General features: G+C 53.6%; 1 protein-coding gene and 1 long non-coding RNA gene across 3 annotated transcripts in view; one reads left to right on the forward strand and one right to left on the reverse strand.

Annotated features, from left to right (window-relative positions):
• Window positions 1-578: 578 nt before the first annotated feature.
• Window positions 579-20,661, reverse strand: part of Kiaa0319 (KIAA0319 ortholog) — a 38,212-nt gene continuing 18,129 nt past the window's right edge. Inside the window, exons 10-17 of one of the 2 annotated variants that reach the window (XM_015494074.2) lie at window positions 16,963-17,114; window positions 15,349-15,487; window positions 14,609-14,768; window positions 11,081-11,223; window positions 9,560-9,682; window positions 8,475-8,565; window positions 6,135-6,226; window positions 579-3,803 (exon numbers count right to left, since the gene is read on the reverse strand). In XM_015494074.2, coding sequence (XP_015349560.1) covers window positions 3,625-3,803; window positions 6,135-6,226; window positions 8,475-8,565; window positions 9,560-9,682; window positions 11,081-11,223; window positions 14,609-14,768; window positions 15,349-15,487; window positions 16,963-17,114 — 1,079 coding nt within the window. In that variant the 3' untranslated portion in view covers window positions 579-3,624. Of the gene's footprint in view, window positions 3,804-4,285; window positions 5,077-6,134; window positions 6,227-8,474; window positions 8,566-9,559; window positions 9,683-11,080; window positions 11,224-14,608; window positions 14,769-15,348; window positions 15,488-16,962; window positions 17,115-20,661 lie in introns of those variants that run through there. The other variant, XM_048799863.1, reaches the window with a different exon arrangement.
• LOC125615608 lies at window positions 4,943-14,615 on the forward strand. The gene is made up of 3 exons (XR_007346280.1): window positions 4,943-5,049; window positions 5,265-5,404; window positions 13,278-14,615. It is a non-coding gene; the product is annotated as an uncharacterized LOC125615608 (long non-coding RNA).

Raw genomic sequence — 20,661 nt, forward strand, 5'->3', positions numbered from 1 at the left:
TATGGCTCAATACACTGTTTTTTAAAGCCAGCTTTGTTACTGATCCAAGTGCAGCTTAGTATCTGCCACCGAATCTCACCACCACCCCCGGCACTGCCAGCCTTCGCCAGCAGGGGGCAGACGGCCGTCAATGGCAGCGCGGCCTCTGGCTGGGGCCCCAGCTCCTCCAGCCTGCCCCCCCCCGGGGTGGGAGAAGCAGGGGTCCTGCACAGCAGCCAGGGCTTTCTTGCTCTGTTTCTCTGTAGAAGGTCAGACAGTGAATATTTTAAGAGTTTGCAAACTGTTCTGCCATGACTTCTTGCCTTGTCTGTAGCACAGAGCAGCCAAAGGTTCAGGTAAGCAAATGCCGGGTGGACGTGTTCCAGTGAGGGTCTCCAGACACAACCCAGCTTCATACAGTTTGTGTGATACAAAGGATTTTTTCCCCCAACTGTTTGAAAACACAAAAAACATGCCCTTGGGCTCCCAGGATGTGCAACAAGCTGCCGCCCACAGTTGCTGGACGTCCTGTCCAGGGAAGCCTGGAGCCTGAAGAAAATATATTTCCCTAAAAATAAGGCTTGCAGAAGACAGGCCCCTTTATTTAATTAGCAAGACATTTAATAGTGTTACATTAGAAGGAATATCTTGTCGATACACTGGGGAGATAACGCATTTTAAAAAACAGAGTCAAGACTTAAAACCGTCCACCACAGCTTGGTCACATAGGAAAGAGGGGCTCTCGCCCTGGCCTCCTGCCAGGGAGGCGTGTCTGTCCCCATGTGCAGTGATAACTTGTCTGACCTCACTGTGTGCTTTTAAGCAGGTTCTGTTAACATGCTTAGCCTCTTCGTGCTGCGGGAGTGGATCCTCTTCTGTGGTCCTGGGGTGAGGATTTTCTCCCTTGGTTTTGCAGTGCTGGGGATTGAGGCCACGGTCCTGTGCGTGCGAGTCGAGCTGCACCCCCAGCCCTTCTCTTTATTAAATCTAATGCAGCGACTCATGAGCGTGTCACCCTGCGAGCCCTGCAGCCGCTCTCTCCCCGCTTGCCCACAGCTCCTACGGTGCTCTGCCTCCTGGGGACCCTCGTGATGAGCAGCAGGAGACGGCGTGCAGGGGGTCGTCCCACCTGGTGCTGTCTCCTCTATGAGGGATGACAGGGACCCGCTTTCTGGTCACTTCGGTGATGTTTACTTTGGTTTCCAAGTATCTTTCCAAGATTCCAAGAATCTTCTGGGTTCAAGATTCTTCTGTGGTGGAAGGGTCCCAGAGGCCAGGCTGAGATGGCGAGGACAGAAGGGGGTGGAAGGGTCCCAGAGGCCGGGCTGAGATGGCCAGGACAGAAGCGGGTGGAAGGGTCCCAGAGGCCGGGCTGAGATGGCGAGGACAGAAGGGGGTGGAAGCAGCAATACAAGCCCCAGGGAGCAGTGGCCCAGCAAAGCTCCCGCAGGAGGGCTGGGTGGGCCAGCTGTCCCTTGGCTGTTGTCCTTGGACAAGCCCTTGATAGGACAAGGGCTTCCCATCAGTCCTAGGAGGACTTTCAGGAGGCCCAAAAGGTCCCCAGAATTTGCCCTGCAAGGCAGGACTTCTCAGTGTAGTGGAAGGTGGGCCTTGGTGTTCAGTTCCTGACCCACCACTTAATCGGCTGTGGCTTTGGGCAAGACCCAGAAACGAACTTCCTGGCCTTCAAAGGGCTATCTGAACACGAGAACAGCACTGTCTCCTTCTAGGTTGGCAGCAGGGGTCCACTGAGTACATGGACATGTGTGTCATGACACAGCAAAGGCCCCTCCCTCTGCCTGACCACACTCTGTGACATCGCACTTGGACTGATGTCTCCTATGCCAGTAATTTCCAATTATGCATAAGATTAACTTAACCTGGTCACTGGGTAGGCCAGATCTAAGTTTATGATGCTGAATACTGGTGTAAAAAGCATCACATTTTCCTTATAATACTACAGATGGTATTGAACCTGCTAGTTATACAGAAAATATGAACATAAGAAATTACTACACCAAGAAATTACTGTAAAGATAAAATTACACTTCTGTACATTTTAGTTCTATTCTGCATGAAGTGTAACACAGGAGTCCCCTCTCACCCATGGTTTCACTTTCTGAGGTCAAATGCAGTCTAGAAATATTGAATAAAAAAAATTCGGAAATAAGCAATTCACACTTTTGAGTAGCATGGTGAAATGGCATGCTGCTGCACTCCATCCAGCCTGGAAGTGAACCGCCCTGTGTCCACTGGGTCCATGCAGTATATGCTACCTGCCCATTAGTCACCGGGTAGCAGCCAACGCCAGTTGTCACAGCATCTCATTATGTATGTTAAGGTAACCCCTAGTTTAACTTAATAATGGCCCCAAGGCACAAGAATAGTGAGGCTGGCAATTTGTATCTGCTAATAGAACCCACAAAATGCTTCCTTCAAGTAAAAAGTGAAAGTTCTTGACTTAGAAGGAAAAAAAAAAAAAAGCCCCATGCTGAGGCCACTGAGTGCTATGTCCAGGACAACCACGTCCCTGAAGCTGTGAAGAGGGCAGAGAGCTTGTGTGGTTTTGCCATCACACCTCGACCTGCAGAAGCCATGACCACCAAGTGTCAGTGCTCCATGAGGTGGAAAGGGTTAGATGGCGTGTGCGGCCACGGGAGGACTGGACACCGCACACTCCTGCCTGAGGGTCTGAGAGGCCCTGCTTCTCCTCGGGGTGGACAGAGGCATCCCCACCTGCCGCAGGTCAGAGCCTGAGCCACAGGGTAGTGCTGGCTGTCACACTGTGCCACACCCTGTGCCTCCCCCCACTCCACAGACCTGCCAACGCCCCCGCCAGCCCCAGCCCAGGACCACAGGTGCTAGGGGACCTCGAGGCAACAGCCAACTCTAGGTCACGCTCTGAGTGCTGCTCTGTGGGAGGAAATGGCTGCTTAGATAAGATCGATTGGGTCCAAAAACTATTTAACAAGTATCACTTTTAAGCATATGAAGTGGATGTAGGTCCGGTTATTATGGAGAGTGCCTCAGGGGCCCAGATCCTCAGCACCCTGCCACCTGCATGAAGACTGACCGGATTTCAGGACCTTGGCTCACGGGTCACGGAGCGGTGACCGCCATCTGGGGCAGTCCAAATGCCCGGCCCGCGGTGAGACTCAATGTTCAGTGAATCGGTGATTCCACTGTGGTGGGTGGCTATGGACAGGTGAGAGAGGCTCAGCGTCGGCTCTCTCTTAGAGAAGGAAGAGATGATGTTAAATGCTACCTAGGATGTTCGGCCTCCCCTTTCCCTTCCCTCAGCTCCTGAGCTTCTGCCAGCCACAGAACGCTCTCTCAGGTCCTACAGACACACGCAGGTGTGAAGCTTCACCTGGACATGAGCATCAGCACAGGGCCAGCTTTGGAGACACACAACTCTCCCGCGCGTAGCCTGGGAATTCACCCGGCCTTCAGGCCCGCTAACGAGCCTCCCGGTCAGAAGAGCAAGGTTCCATTTTCAACCCCAAGAAACCCGGCCTCTTCCTACAGAAGCCCACCAGGCCCCCGGGAGAGGCGTCAGTGTGCAGGGCAAGTGGGCTTCCTGTTCCAGGCCACAGTGGTCCTGCACACAGGGTCCCACGGGGTCCTCCATCTCCGGCTGCTGCACTATCTGTCCTTGGAGCAGTAGCTGAAGGAAGCCCCGTTCCTGACGGAGCCATTCCTGGACGCCCGGGGACGCCCTCTCTCCATCCCTTCCCGGCTGAAGACGGTGTCCTGCTCACTGTCAAACTCGGACTCGGACACCATCAGGCTGGAGTTGTGCTCCGTGCTCCGGTGCTTGATGCCTAGGGAGACGCAGCAGAGGCTCAGGGAGCAGCACCCCTCCTAGGAGGAGCCCTGTTCTTCACATTCAGCTCCACTATTCTGGGTGCAGGTCACAGGAGGAGCGTAGATGTGTCCCCTGAACCTTCAGCAGAGCAAGTGGCTTGGGGTTCCTAGTGATCAGCAATAGGGACCTTGCTGTCACACCTGAACTTGAGCCCCAGCTTTGGCAACTCCCAGCTGTGTGACCCTGGGCAAGGTACCCAGGCTCTCTGGGCTTTCATTCTCCTCATCTATCAATTGGGTTTATGGTGAGGATCAAGTGAGATAGTGCTGTGAATGTCTAGGCCCAGCATTCCCATTCTGCAGAGTGAGCACTCAATGAGAGCCGTCACGACTACTGTATAAGTTCAACAGATTTGAGTTCTTGGGGTTAACATAGGGGCAGAACAGGAAGGAGAGTGATCCCTGCTCTCAGAGAACGAACAGACATAGACAGGTGAGCAGACAGCGCGACAGGCAAGAAATAAACACCGACCTGAATCTAGAGGAGTGGCCCCCACCCCACCCCCGGCTGCTCCGGGGCCTTCCATGTAGCCTGGGAGCTGAGCAAGAGGAGGATCTGGCTGGGGAGACAGAGCAGGGTCATGGACTACGGGCAGCACCCAGGACCAGACCGCGGCCAACGATTCACACAGGAAATAGCGAGTGGGAGCCGGGGCCTCCCAGAGAAGCACCGAGTCAGGGCAGGACGTGGAGTCCGGCCTCACCCCACAGCAGAGGCAGACAGTGGCAAAGACACAGGCTGCGGGACAGAGGAAGAGGCCCCAGGGGACTGCAGACCAGGCTGCTGTGATCTCCATGCTACATCCCTTCGAAACGCTCTACCCCCAAGGAGAAGGCCCTGAGAGGCAGTGCCTTGGGATGTGACAGATGGGGTCACAGTCACAATCAAGGAGGCACTGGAGAGCTCCCCTGGCACCCCCCCACACACACACACACACACGGTGCAAGGCTACGGGGAGAGGGTGCCTTCCGGAGGAGCTGGCCCTCACCGGCACCGAAGGTGCTGCCCACGTGCAGGAGGAACTGTGGTCTAGGGACATGTGGATGGATGAGAACTACGGGTCAGGTGCGCGGCAAGCACCCAGCACGGTTCAGCCCTTGTCATTACACAGTTCAGAGGTGAGACCGTGAGGATCCGAACGAGGGTGGAGGAGACAGCGGTGCGGAGACAGCAGGAGACTGGCAGCTGGGGCTGGGGACCAGGTGAGCTCCAATGACTGAGTCCTGCACCTGGGTAAGAAGGGCCCCAGGAGGACAGAGACATCAGGGGGTGGGCGTGTTCCAGGTGGGACGGGGTGACCTAATGCAGCCAGAGGACCCTGAGCTCTTAGGTGTAGTCACTTTGGAGCACCTCCAACGTCAACTATGTAATGTAAACAGTGGGCACTCAATGAATGCACACCACTCTGTACTTGCAGCGAAGCTCCTGCTGCCAAAGCCTCTGACTACACTCGGTGTACCAGGCAGTCCTGGCCTCTGTCCTAAGGCTTCCTCAGGCGCCCACAGGACTCCCAGCACCGCAGGGTCTGACCTGCCCTCAGGCTGAGCTCCTGTAAAGGTAGGTGAAGGTTCACTTCCCTCCCTCCCCAGGGAACCCGGGGACTGTGCAGGGGGCAGGCACTCAGCACCGAGAGTGGGCAGCGTTTTGCATTGCTTGACCTTGAAAGTGAGGATGTCCCTGTGTGAGCAAGAATTCAGCTGCAAAGCCAGCGTCATGGCAGACCCACGGACGCCCGGCTGAGCAGCCGCAGAGGCCAGAGAGGACACATGAAGCAGGCCGCAGTGAATACTGAGCTCCCAAAGCCAACTGAGGCGGGCAGGAGAGGCCCACGCGCAGGGCGCCCTGAGTGGAGCTAGTGCAGCTGCCGGAGAGTGCAGGCTAGTGAGGTCTAAATGTCCTTTTGCTGCATTTCTGGTCTGGCAGGCCGACAGTGATGAGCGTTCACACAGGAGCTGGGGACACTGTGTCGTGCGCCCGGCCACCCTGCCACCACAGGGAACAGAGCCAGGCACTGGGTGCCAAGGAGCCTTGCCCTGGGGTCACTGGGCAGAGCTAACTGATGACAGACACTTCACATCCCTCACCATCGAGGCCTAAGGCTCTCTGCCAAGATGGCACTACTCTAAGACCACAGTGCTCCCGTTGGCAGGTCCCCAGGACCGAGGCGCTGGCTGTCATCGCAGGCTGCGTCCCGCTCTTCCTACCTAACTGAGCGCGGACTCGGCTTACTTCTCCCCTAAGCCCAGTGTCCCTCCCTGGCAAACACCCTGGCGAGGCGGCTTCTTACTGTATTTGGGCCTCAGCTCCATTCTCTCCTGTTCGTCCATGTTGTCCAGGATGGTGTACTTCGTTTTCTTCCTGATTTTAGTCCTTTTTTGTCTGAAAGGAACAATGAAAAGCTCAACTCAGATGGGTCACTGGGACCCAGGGTTTGGGACACTGAGGAGAAGACACTGAGGAGGTGTTTGGCCTCTGGTGTGTAGGAGTTGACACTTCAGCTCCTCACTGTGAGACCCAGGTGGGGCCGGAGCCCAGCAGGGCTGGCACGTGCCTCGCAGAAGCCCCCTGCAGACAGCAGCAGGAGAATGGGCCAGGAGTGGGAGAGCCACGCCCCTGGACCTCTAGCCAAGGGCTCTGAGGGACGGAGACCCGGAGACCCGAGAGCAGCCCCCAGAACCATGTGTGCAGGGAGCTTTTCCTTACTGAGGAAAGAAGCCTGGTAAGCAAGCTTCCCCCAAAGCCTTAGCACCCCGGAATGTCAAAGATGCAGGAATCAAACTGGCAATCAGAGAAGGAAAAACAGCAGAAATTATACTACAGGACGTTCCCAAGTTCAGTTGTTGCTTTAGCAACGAGTCAGACATCCACTCTGTATCACAGCACGTGACAACCAGGCTGGCCCTGTGTACCTCATCCCATGCTGCAGAAGACAGTTTGAAAACACATCAAAACCATGCTAAGGTAGGTAAAGAACAAAGAGTGATTCCAATTTTCTGATCTCGAAGTGAATAAGAGATGGGCCTCTCACCCTCAGGCTAGAACCTCCTAGCTCTGGCTTTGAGAACTCTCCTAGACTTCGGTGCCTCCATGTTCTGACCTGTAAAATGGGGGCAAGGATGGTCCCTTTCTTCTCTGGTTGCTGGGAGCACTACACAAGATGACACGAGATGACACGAGACAGGCCTTAGCCATGTCACCACCCTCCCCGTCTGCTTGATATGCAGGACCCAAAGCTGCGGGCCACAAGCAGCAGGGGACCCCATCCCAGGTGGCACCAGGAAAACCTGATGGACCTAAGCCTCTCCCTGGGGCCTGTGCTTGGCTCTCCTTCACCATCCTACCATGGGACCATGAGCACAAGTAAAACTTGATGGGCTGGGGATGTGGCTCAAGCGGTAGCGCGCTCGCCTGGCTTGCGTGCGGCCCGGGTTCGATCCTCAGCACCACATACAAAGATGTTGTGTCCACCGAAAACTAAAGAATAGATATTGAAATTCTCTCTCACTCTCTCTCTTTAAAAAAAAAAAAAAACTTGAGTAGAAGTGACTTCTGAAAAGAAACTGTTAGTTTTAGTACACCTACATTTTTTTTTTTTGGTACTAAGGATTGAAATCAGGGGTTCTCAACCACTGAGTCACATCCGCAGCACTATTTTGAATTTTATTTAGAGAGAGAGTTTCACTGAGTTGCTTAGAGCCTCGCTAGGTTGATGAGACTGACTTTGAACCTGTGATCCTCCTGTCTTAGCCTCCCCAACCACTGGGATCACAGGCGTGCGCCCACCTTAGCTCACCTACTCTTTATTACATCTTTGGAGCACATTTTTAGAGACTCATAGAAAAATGGACACTGGCTGGCTCCTAAGGACTAGATAACCACTTCCCCCTAGTCTCACAGAGGGCCGAGTGCGGGGTTCAGGGAGGTTCAGACAACAAGGCAGCCAAGGGGCTTCTGGGCACCCCATGGAGAGAAAAAAGAAAAACCAACACAGGTTCTCTTTGGTGATATTAGACTAAAACAGATTCGGGCCCAACTTGGTGGTGCACACCTATAATCCCAGCAACTTGGGAGGCTGAGGCAGGAGGATAGAAAGTTCATGGTCATCAGCAACTTAGCAAGGCCCTCCCTCAAGATAAAAAATAAAGAGGGTGGGGATGTGGCTCAGCGGTAAAGCGCCCTGGGTTCAATCTCTAATACCTAAAAATAAAAGGGATTCATATAGATCAGGATGTTGTTTCATGCAATAAAAACTGAAGTCTTCTTCTAGAAGTCTGTACCAGTATTCTTGTAGAACTCTTTTCTCCACTGAGACCTCTAAGGCCACCAAGATTCTGCTCTGGGGAAGTGACATGAGCTAGCGAGGATAACACTGGATTTGATGGAGAACTTGGACCCTCCTGGAAAGTGAGAGCCTTTAGAAGGAGAAGCAGCCTCCAGTATTAATCCACTTCTGCAGGCTCCTGCACCGTGGGCCAGATGTGCATCGAATTCTTGGACTAGCTTGTCTTCATAAAAGCGACCATCAGACAGGTCAGCAACTTAAGAAACCCCAGCAAGCCACACCACGGCAAGACACGGTGCCCAGGGAGGCACCTTGGTTCGAGTGGACAGGCGCACCAGCACGTACCTGTGACAGCAGCAGATGCACAGCCACGTCACGCCTCCTGCCAGCACTAGGAGAGCGCAAGCCAGCCCCGTCACATAGAATACGCTCCACTCTGGAAAACGAGAGAGCCAGGGTGGGCGCTGTGGGCTGTTTGCACACAGCACCGCGGGGGATTCGCAGTGATTTCTGAGGCAGCGCAGAGCAACAAGGCAGAACATCAGTAATCAACACCTAGGACGGCCCTGTTCCACCCATTGGTCCAGGGACTCATGGAGCACGTACTTCATGCTGACTAGAGAACCAAGTAACCTAAAATAACCAAATCAACCCATTAAGTAGCATAATGTCCCTTCCACACACACTGTGGCCCATCAGCCGAGTCCCTCCAGAACCCCAAGATCACGACCCTCCCCCAAAATGGTCCTGGCGTGGTGTTAATGAAGCCAAGTGCCCGTGGATGAAGACACCTTTCAGCCCCGTCTTCCCTCCTCCTGTGCCCTCGCTCGTCAAGGGCTCTGCCGAGCAGTTGAGGACCAGAGAAGCCACGGGAGCCAAAGCCGAGCTGGGTTAAAGCTCCTGGGGTGAAGGTCACACGCTCTCCCTGGAATCCTGGCCCAAGTGGCAGCTCTGCATGCTTGAGCCATACGAGGCAGGATGTGATCAGGCAGTCAGCTCTGACCATTCTTTCTGCCAATCATTCCCATCAAAACCACAAATCTACTCCTAGAGGACGACCAGTGATTGGATACGGTTTTCTCCCCAGAGTAGATGGAGGGGCCCAGCCTGGCCTGCTGAGGCCCTGGCTCCCACTGTTGGTGCCTGCCTGGAGGACAGCCCGGAGGAGTGGGCTGGTTCTCCATACTGGTCCAATTCAGGCAGGTCCCCCTGAGCTGGAGCCAAGGGAGGTGCAATCTGGAAACGTGGCCTGTGGCCACAGCAGCCCCTTCTCAGAGCTGCCGGCCAGGGTTGGCAAGCAGGCTCTGCCGCAGAGCACTCCTCCCGGGGAGGTTGTATGCATAAGCCAGAAGGCAGTCCTGGGGAGGACTGTGGGATAGGACGGTGGCCCTGCAGCTCCTTGCCACGGCCACCTCGACGCCAGGACTCACCACAGTTGCTCTCCCCATCGCGGACATAGCGCTGGATCAGGTTCTCCATCCACAGCTGGGAGCAGACGCAGCGCTTGGTGATGGGGTCGCAGCGGCCGTGGCCAGAACACTCCAGAAGGCAGCCTGCAAGGGGCAGGGAGCTGAGGGCCGCAGGGAAGGGCCTGGCTTCCCTGCTCCGCACCCAGCAGCAAGGCCCTGAGCACTTGTGTGGTGTTGGACCGAGGACCTGCGACCTCCTCATCAGGAAGCAAATGGCAGAGAAGCCACACCCTACAGCAAACGCCTTCAAACCCAGCAAACACGTGCCACCTCTGGCCCAGGAAAGCGGATTCTGAGAACGCACCCAGTGAGACTGACTGGGAATGTGCACAGAGCTCTTGTGTGAATGTCACAGAGCTCCTTGGATACAATATCTGCATTGTAACATTACTGAAAATCAATCCTAAAGTCCGTGGATACAGGGCGGGTCACATGACTGCAGATCATGCCCAGGGAGGCACGCCACACAGCCACCAGCATCTCCCTAACGGGAAGCTTAAAGGAGTTAGTTGAGAAAATGATCATATATGAAGTTAAAAGCACAGTTAAAATAGACGACAGGGGCTAGGGGTGCGGCTCATGGTGCGGCTCGTGGTAGAGCGCTGCCTAGCATGAGTGAGGCCCAGGTTCAATCCCCAGGTCTCAAAAAAAGACAGACATCAAATCATCCTGATTGTATTACATGTTCACAGAGATGGAGCAACTGGAGAGAAATACCAGAATATTAATGAGTCATCTCTGAGTGGTGTGAATTCTAGGCTTCACCATCTGGAAGATTCTTTCCTCCTCGGTATCTTCTGGATAGTCCAGATTTCCCACAACTGTAAATATTACTTTTGTAGCCAGAAAAAAAGATTTTTTACATCAAGTTACTCTACATTATAATGGAAAAAGTCAATAATATTTTATCGGAGAATTTGTTGGAAATAAATTTATTGGAATTAAATTTTGTTGCCCAAATGTTATCATGTCCCTTGTGACCCTCACAGAAATGACCACTTCAGCGTGATGTGCATTCATATTGCTCATGAGATGAAGACAGGACTGTGGACTGTGGACCAGTGGGTGTCCTGGAGGGTGGCCAGCAGGCACTGAGAGCAGGGTCCACGTGGGAGGCACATTGAAGCTGTGTCGCGGGCAGGCACAGTGGCACATGCCTGCATCCTGACACTTGGGAGACGGAGGCAAGGGGACAGTGTGAGCCCCAGAGTTTAAGACCAGCCTGGACAACACAGAGGACCCTGTCTCCAAAAAAAAAAAAAAAAAAAAAAACAGAGAGAGAGACCCTGCCTGTTGTTGCTCTCTGTCTCCTTCTAAGACACGGCTGTGGGCAAATGTGTGCTGCAGGAAACACCCCTGAGAAGTAAGTGCAGAACAAGTCCCTGGGTGTCCCCATCCACTCCTCTCCCTGTGCCTGCAAGCCATATCGTATCCACCACCGGCAAGTCTGATTCTTTTAGAAGATTCCAGAACGCAACATACCTGCTGTGTCCACCCTCAAGACCTTGAAAAGCAAGAAGTCGGCCTTCTCCCGTGACAGCCGCCTGTGCAGGGCTCGGGCCACGTCGGCGGCTCTGAGGACCTGGGCGGGAGGCCCGCTCTGCACATAGAACACGAGCATGGTGCTGCAGAGGAGACACGGGAGCACAGCCACACGTACGTGTCAGGCAGGGCCACGGGGCACGGCCAGCCTGGCCACCGGCCTGTGCTGTCGGGAGCTGGGCGGAGAGGCAGGCTCGCCTGTGGCCAGGAATTGCTTCTCTTCATAAATAAAGGCCCTTAGGTCTCCAAGTACAGCTGAGAGAGGCCTCACAGGGGAGCCCGATGCACAGGTGCAAGCAGACACAGCATACGCGAGGAGACCGCCTTCTCCCCTCCTTTGTTTCTGGTGCTGGATTGAACCCTGGCCCTTGCACATGCGAAGCACATGCTCTACCCCTGAGCTAAACCCCATCCCTCCAAAGCACAACTGCAATGGCTTCCAGTACATTCACGGACTGGCACCACCATCACCGCCGTCTAACCCAGAACAGGCTCTTCACCCTAAGAAGGTAACCCAGACCATTAGCCTATTTCCCCTCTCCGCCTCCCCCACTCTGAAAACCACCGGTCCGCCTTTCTCTTTATAAGGGATTTGAGTACTCTGGACACTTGGTGTAAATGGACTCACACGATGCAGTGATCCTCTGCGTCTGGCTGTTTACTTAGCACAGTGTTTTCAAAGTTCGCCGCCTTGCAGCATCTGCTGTGCGGCTCGATCGCTGTTTTATCCACTCCTCAGCTGGTGAACGTTCAGGTTTCTCCACTTTTTCTCTACTGCGACTAGGTGCTATGCATATTCATACACAGGATTTTGTCTCTCCTGGGTGTACACCTGTGAGTGGAGTCATCGGGTCGATGGCAGCTCTGATTGGCCTCCTTAGGAACACCAGACCTTCCACAGGGCTGTGCCATGCAGATGTTCCAGGGTACCCAAGTCCTTGCCAGCACCTGCCCTGCCCTGGTGGGCCAGTGGGTGCTGAGTGGTGTCAAGGTGGGGTTTTAATTTGCATTTCCTTAGTGGCTCATGATGAAGAGCATCTTTTCACATGCTAATGGGCCACTTGCACATCTTTAGAGAAATAACTATTCAGATCTGTTAGTTTTCCAGGAATGTTGTTAAAAAAAAAAAAAATACAACAAATCTGCCTGTATTTCTTGTCCCCTCTGTCCTGTGGCGCTCCCTGTGTACCCGTGTCTCCACTCTTCTCACGAGGACACCAGGCACATGGATTGAGAGCCACCTATCCTAATACTACCTAATCTTAAATTAACTACATACTTCTGCAACAACTCAGTTTCCCACTGAGTTGGTACCAGGGTCAGCACTTGGCTAAACCGTGTTGGGGACACAGTTCTACCACAAGTGTTTCTTTTGCGGGCACTGGGCTTCCAGTGAGTGGGCTCTCTCATCCAGCGAGGAGGTCCACGGAACACGGTAGAGGAGAGTGTGGCTGTGGAGTCGCTAATCAAGACCTTGGGAGACCAAGCAGGAAGCAGGTCTGATTTTATTGCACAGTTACCATGTACATAGACTCAGGCAGCAGCCAAGCAGATTACAGGCAGTCACCAGTGCAATGTCTGCTAACTATCCCTGCAGCGGCCAATCGAGGAGTGGACCGTGGAGCAAGCTCAGGGACGGCCACACATGGCCTCACGCCCAGGGTGTGCCTACGGGGTAAGCGGCCTGCCGCTCACACTCTCTCTCTCTGTGCCTAGCACGAGGGCAGGGCCTGCCACTCAGACGCCCTTAATGTATGCCATGGATGAAGTACACCACGTACTTGTCCCCACATTCCAGCGCCTGCGGCTGTGGCTGGGCTTTGCGCTCTGTGCCCTCGCGTGGCCTGTCACAGGCTGGCCCTTGAGCATGGAAGCGGCCGTGATCCCCGGGCGGGGCACACTGGTCCTGGCCTATCTTCTCACCAGGGGCTGGGTTCAGTTTGGCAGTATTTTGTCACCAGTTTGTGCTTCTGCACTGGAAGGGCGGTCGGCCTACAGTTTTCTTTCCTTGTGGTGTCCTTTTCTGATTGAGGATTGGGGGAGAGCTGGCCTCACAGCACCATTGGGAAATGTTCCCCAGCTTCTATTTTGGGGGAATCTTGTGAAGTGCCATGTTAACCCTTTAAACATTTTGCAGGGTTCGCTGGGAAGGCCGTCTGGTCCTGGGACATTTGGGGACCTTTGTTACTCTTCAGTCTCCACCTGTTGCACGTGGGTCTACGTAGACTTGTCATTTCTTGTCAGTAAGTTTTTTTGCTGTTTATGTCCTTCTAGGGGTTTTCAGTTTCACAAGGTTCTCTGGTGGGCTGAGGAGCGTTCAGAGCATCTCTGTAAAGTCCTTTCCATCTCTGTAAGGTTGTCCGCTCCTTCATTCCGGCTTCAACAATTTGAGCCTTCTCTGGGTTTTTCTTGGTCAATCTTTATAAACTTTGTTGACTGGCCAAAGGAACAACTTTTGGTTTTGTTGATTTTCAGAAAAGTCTGTGACTCAGTATTTTTTGGTCTTTTTTAAGTAAGAGAAATGTATGCTGTGTTTTAGAAAGAGTTCTGTAAAAAGTAACTAGAGGGCTGGGCCTGGCACCCCATGCCTGTAATCCCAGCGACTTGGTGGGGGTGCAGGGGGGCTGTGGCAGGAGGATCTCAAGTTCAAAGCCAGCCTCATCCATTCAGCAAGGCCCTAAGCAACTTATAATGAGACCCTGTCTCAAAATTTAAAAATGTAAGAAGGCATGGGAGTGCTAGGGATGTGGCTTCGTGGTAAAGAGCCCCTGGGTTAAATTCCCAGTGCCAAACATCCATCCATACCTACATACAGGACTGGGGAGGAGCTCGGGGTAGAGGCTGGCCTAGCCCGCAAGATCCTGGGCTCAATCCCCAGCACCGCAAAATCACCACAATGACAATAATAGTAGTAATAATCAGGATGTGTTTCACTGGGCACTTTTCTAAGTAAATACCAGTCCCATGGAAAACTAGCCCAAGGGGACGAGCTGGTGGAATTACTGTGCATGGTGGGATTTTCCCCCATATTCCTCTCTCCTCCCCTCCACCCAGTCGGATAAACATTTAAAAACAAATCCCAGTGAGCCCTGCTCCTCGGGGAACGCCTCCTGTAATCCCAGCTGCTGGGGAGGCTGAGACAGGAGATCTGGAGTTCACAGCCAGCCTCAGCAACAGGGAGGTGTTCAGCATCTCAGTGAGACCCTGTCTCTAAATAAAACACAAAATAGGGCTGGGACGTGGCTCAGTGGCTGAGAGCCCCTGAGTTCAATTCCCAGTACCAAAAAAGAAGACCAAAGCAAATCCCAGGGAAACACAAAAGGCAGGAGCTCAGCCTCACACACTCCAACCCTGGGAAGAGGGAAGCTGAGAAGCTTGGGCCGCAGGAGCCCAGAGGCGCGCACAGGGAAGAAGCCCGACAGCGCCATCCTGGCCTCCGGGGTCCGCAGCTCAGCCAACACGAGGTACCTGAGATCCGAGTGCGCCTGGATCCGCTGGACCTTGATGTCCGAGTCCAGCACGTCCAGCAGCACGGCCAGCTGCCTCACCAGGGCGTCCTTCCGCTGCTCTGTCAGCTGCCCGACCCCCACCTGCAGGATCAGCTCCACCAGGCCGCCCCTCCTCGGGTCTGGAAGGAGAGACCCCAGGGCTTTCCACCTGGAGGCGGCAGGCATTGCCTGCGGGATCTCCACAACCGGCTTCTAGGACAGTTCTTCCAGACACCCAGAGGCCGCTATGGGGAGTACTTTTTCTCTTTTATCCCGGTTTGTTGTCTTTTTTTCTTCCCAGCATACCTGAGCCCCTCGCTGATCTGAGATGCCAGCATCCCCCATGTTTGCCCAGGACCAAAGAGAATCCACCCCCACCCCGTGCCCCGAGCATTGTCCACCCACAGTGGGGGTCAGTGTGGCCACCTTGTGAGCTCTCCCCCACCCGGGCATCCCAGCCCCGAGTCCCTGTGTCCACTACACATTAAGTCTTTGTCTCTTGGCAGGAAAACAAAAGTGAAAAGATGATCTCGCTGCCAGCTCTAGTTGTCCTTTACAAGTTACGGGGCTGGATGATCGAGTGGGGATCACAAGGGCAGCAAGTGGGCCGAGAGCTGACTCCAGCCACAGGAGGCCCCCCACCACGGCTGCATCTGTGAAGATCCCCAGGTGCTGACCAGCTGGACCGTGCCTGGGCAGCTCCTCAGTCTGTGAACACACCTGGCTGCACCTCCACAGTGGCGGTGTCCATGTCCGAGGCCCCCTGGCTGTCGGTGACTCTCAAGTGGAAAGTGTAGACCCCCTCCACCAGATTGGTGAGCTGCAGGGCCACACTGTGGTCAGAGCCATCGATGACATCCTGTGAAATAACAGGATGCACAGGGCAGCTGTCAACCTCGGGTTTCTGATCCCAAGCCTGAGCACCCTCACCCACGAGACGAGATGGGTCAGGCTGGGGAGGGAGCATCCCTCGGCTCCCCTCCTCACACAGCTCCAGGGCACAAAGTCCAAGGCAGGATTTCCAGGGCCCAAGCGCTTTCCAGGAATTAGCAAATGAGTGATTCTGTCCAAGAGAGGGAAAGACCCAAACCAGGGCGAGGACCCCAGGGGCAAGGCCTGGGTTTCACGGGTCTTATTTAACATATCTGCTTTATAACACTCTCATCTTGGGCTCCCTTCCGGCACAACACGGTCTCCTCAGACTGAAACCCTGGGAGAAAGGGAGGTCATTGTGGGCCTCGATGGTCCGAAGGATTAGAGCAGACTCTCCAGATTCCCAGCTCTGAACTTGCTGACGGGAAAGGATGCGCAAGAAAGCAGGGACTCGGGGGAGAGGAAGAGAAGCCCAGGAGACCCACCACCAGCTGGGCAGAGGGCATTCCAGAGGGACTGGGGAAATGTGGAGCGCTCAGTCCCTCCCTGTGACCACGCCTTCAGTACTTCTCCCAGAGAAGGTTTGCAGTCCCTGGCAAGGGCAGGAAGGAAGATCCCCAACCCTAAGCCCAGGAGGCACAGCGGGCTGTGAGAAAGTGCCCCAGGAGCTGCACCCTGGACGGTTTTGTAGGCAGAGGGATGAGCTAGCTGACCTGAGCCAAGGCTCTCTCCACCTCTGCGTTCACTCTCCTCCCCTGCGGAGAGGATCAGCCATCCCGACTTGTGACATGTCTGATATGACATAAGGAAGAGGAAGAATCTACTTGGACCAAAACAGCAATGACAGGGAAGAGCAAAAAGATTCCCTCAAGAGACTCGGCTTCCAAGTGCTCCAGGCTCTGCTCTGCCACCCAGCCAGAGTGTGGTCAGGGAAGGGCGGAAAGGATTTCAGGATCTAACAGCAGCTCTGACCTCCAGGCCCTGGGACATTCAAACTTAGACCAAGCCCCTTACCGGGGAGATGAGGCCATGATATGAACACTGCTACAGACTGACTGTGTCCCCCAAACCTCACACGTGGAAGCCCTAACCACCAGGCAAAGGCAGGACCAAAGGCAGGACCCATAAGGAGGTAATCAAGGTGAAAGGAGGTCCTAGGGTGGGGCCCTGATTAGGTATGATCAGTGTCCTTCTGAGAAGAGACACAGGGCTTGTGCCTCCCCTCCTCGCTCCCTGCCATGTGAAGACACAGCGAGAAGGCAGTTGTGGACCAGCCAGCAAGAGGCCTGAGCAGAACCCGAACTGGCCGGCGCCTCAGTCTCACCTTCCCACCCTCCAGAGCAGCAGGAAGTGGAGTCCTGTTGGCCAAGCCACCGGGCCCCAGTGTGCTGCTGTAGCAGCCCGAGCAACTGGCACAGACACATCACAAACAAGCACTCAGCTGGCATTCAAGGTACTCACCCCTGCAGCAGGACTCTGGCCATCCCGCACCCACAGATAGGACACAATGCCTTGGTCGTCGGTAGACCTTGAACCATCCAAAGTAATGGAATTATTGGGAAGGACGAGAACATGCCTGCCACCAGCCCGGGCTCTGGGAGGACTGTTACTTTCTATGTCAAGTACAGCAAAAAATAAGCAAAGACATCGATTTAAAATGCTGGTGATAGAAAGCAGGTCATAAAATACCCACAAGTGTTCCCTCTTGCAGAGATGCAGCTTTTAAAAACTTAAAAGACATTATTTTCTGCCCCAAATACCTGCAAGACAATATATAGACTTTCTTACAACTCTGTGCTTAGCTGTTTAAGATTGGGGTGAAAAGGGCAGGTGGCAGCCTGGACACTGATGACTTTTCTAATATATATAATAATGTGTTACTTCTCTTTTTAAAAGGAGAGAAACATTGATCTTACAATGTTCAGGGTCCAGAAAGTAAAAACATTTTGATTTAAAACACACTCTAGGGCTGGGGATGTGGCTCAAACGGTAGCGCGCTCGCCTGGCATGCGTGCGGCCCGGGTTCGATCCTCAGCACCACATACAAACAAAGATGTTGTGTCTGCCGAAAACTAAAGATAAATAAATAAATATTAAAAAATAAATAAATAAAAATAAAACACACCCTAGGGTTGGGTCAGTGGTAGAGGTCTTGCCTACTATGTGCAAGACACGGCCAAGAAATAAAAATAAAAACAAAGCAAATACACCCTGGGTCATCTTTTACTGGTCCACACCGTCTGACTGCAGAAATGTCTGGATTTTTTAATATTATCAAACTGGTAGAAAGTGATCAGCCCCTCCCTCCTCTGATGAGGTGTCAGATAGAAATGAGACAGCATAGAGCCATTTCTGATTTGACACCCCAGGAAAGAGGGCCGGGGCACCAGCAGGGACGGGTGCCACCAGAGGCACAGGGCTGGTCTGGAGAGGAGGCGGCTGCAGGGCGAACCCTGCTTGTTCAGAGGGCTCCAGAGTCTCCTCCCCACAGGCAGCAGCAGAAAACAGGGTCAGAAAGTGTGAGGACGGCCTTGGGCCTGAGCCTAAGCAACTCCATTTAAAAACTCCCACTTTGAAACCTGCGGTCTCACCAGGTGCCTACGGAGCCCTCCAGTATGGTCATGAGGCACAGCCCTGACATGAACAAGTCACTTCCCCCCACCCTGACAAGCTCAGCGCGAAGTCTCTGTCATGTTGTCCTTGCCCCAATAAGGGGGAGAGGCAAGAGAATCAGGGTGAGGACCTCCAGACCAGATGCCTTAATACCAGGGCAAATGACATCACTGAGAAACCCGGTGGCAGAATTGAAAGGGTGGTCGGATGCCCCCAAATGTAGTCTAAGTGATGGAGCAAATGAGCAGACGTTCAGCCAGCCGACACTGATGCCCTCAGGCTGGAGAGCCTGGTGAGGACCTGGACTGACATCCCAGCTCTTCTCCTCCGCCTGATCCTCTGCATTGTTCCCATCACTCTCAAACTCTACAGCAGCCTCCTGACTCTGGTGAGAAAAGGACTTCTCCCCATGACTGCCTCCTCAGCCAGCCGTCAGCTCCACCCCAGGAGAAGCCTGCCTCGGTTCCTGATCTGATGTCAGGAAAAAGTGAGTGTGCATCTGCTGGACTTGCGGCTTAATGCTGGAGACTTTTGATCTGACACTTGAACTTGGCTTGCAGAGGGAATGTCTGTCATGAGCCTGTCATGATTAAGTGTGTTTGCAGTGCTTAGAATTAATTAGTCTAGAATTGTTTGCTGTAAATTGATTATGTCTATGCAGTGCCCAGCATTAAAGATTGTCCTTTTCTTGATTAAGAACCTTTAGAATGAAATTGTATTGAGTGATTTGAGTGAATAAAGCATCGAAAGGGCAGAAGTGTGTGGACATTCTTTATTTCTCCCCCCCCTCGACTGCATAAGTCACACCTTTTGCCCATCGCGACAGGAGGCCAAGGCTGGAGCCCGGGGATCCTTAATATTCCCTGGTCCCCAGGCTGGAGACTGCGGCAGAGACAACTGGTCCCATTTCCAGGCTTCCCGCTTCCCTAAGTCCTGAGATGGGGCTCGGGGCAGAGTGCTTGCCCAGCACACACAGGTCCTGGCTTGATCCCCAGGACAAAAAAAAGGATCTCATTTACCACACTCCATTAGGGGTGGGACATGAGGAGGGGAGCGAGGTTCACATTAAGGAGGCTCAATTCCAGGTGAGGGATGTGGCTCGGAGGTAGAGCACTCACCTAGTATGCAAAAGACCCCAGGGTCAATCCCCAGCAACACACACACACACACACACACCAAAAAAAAAAAAAAAAAAAAAAAGACACAAAAAAACTTAGTTCCACTGTGAAAAAGGGGGAAGGTGCTGAAGAATAGAAACAAACAGGCATGAACTGAGCCCAAAGGCCTGTAGAAAACAACACCGAGGTTCCAAGTAGGTCCATGGCAGGTCCAGCACTTCCCCTTGGTCTGTGCTCTTGAACTCCAGTTTTATGCTCCCTGACCCCTGCCCAGACACATCATTGTCACCAACTCAAAATGTCCAAATCTGCATTTAAAACCTACTGCTGCTCTTCTGTGAATGCGATTTCCCTCACCACCCACCCACATGCCAAAGTCACGAATCTTGGTGCCATCACTGCCATCCCTCCCAGCATCATGCCACCTCTCTCACCCTCAGGTGCATTTCTAAGTCCTGAGAACACACGCTCCCAAGGTCTTCCCAACGTGTCCCTTTTCTCCCTAGTCTCACCTTCTTGGCCTCTAATAAGGTAATCAGGTTCCCGTCACCTCCTGCCCAGATGACTCCACATCCCCCACATCCTCCCCTCCTGCTCTTTTCCATATATACACTTCACCACTGAGCTACACCCCAGTCATGCCATCTTCCTAGAAATCCACGTCTTAAAGTTGAAATGACATGGTGCTAGGGTTTGCTTTCAAACATTCCAATCAAAGTAGACTAAGCTGCGAATTGATCAGAGGAACAAGAGCAGCAAAGCAGTGTTGGCCGTGGAAGGTGCCCGCGGCACACGAGGGGCTTTAGGGCTATTCTGCTTTTATGTGTGGTTAGAAATATCTACAATAAGATGTTCTTAGAAATCCAGCTCTACATCACTCTGCTGATGAAACTGCTCCAGCCTCACCTACCTGCCAGCTGCTAGGCATCACAGGTGGCAGTGCACCCTTCGTGGCTGAGCCACTGCCTCAGGCCCCAGCAGCTGTCCCCACAGCCCCACGCCCTGGCCCTTCCCATACCACATGTGCATCTTTCCGTCAGCCATGCTCTCCTTCCTCTGTGCTTAAACATGTCACAATCGTCCATTTTAGTCCTTCCAACTAACCAACATTTGTGACTGCCACGAGTCCAGCACTGCTTTATAGAGAGGATGAAGAAATGGCTGAAGCAAAGGGCCCGAGCCCTCAGGGCCAAGGAGGCAGGCAAGAGAACAGAGCCAAGAGCAGTTAACAGCTAGAGGCTGGGAGCACCTCTGAGCCGAACTCCGACAGACAGCAGAGTGTGGCCGCATCTCCAGACCTGGGCTTTGGTCGCCACGGCCTCTGAAGGAGAGTGGAACTGTTACAAGATACTCAAGGAAAAGGAAAGGTGCTTCCTTGCACAGGGCTTGGGGAGAGCTGTGCGGCTCCGAGGCTGGCCCTGTGGGAAGG

This window comes from Marmota marmota, unplaced genomic scaffold (assembly GCF_001458135.2).
Source record: "Marmota marmota marmota unplaced genomic scaffold, marMar, whole genome shotgun sequence".
In the NCBI taxonomy this organism is placed as follows: domain Eukaryota; kingdom Metazoa; phylum Chordata; class Mammalia; order Rodentia; family Sciuridae; genus Marmota; species Marmota marmota.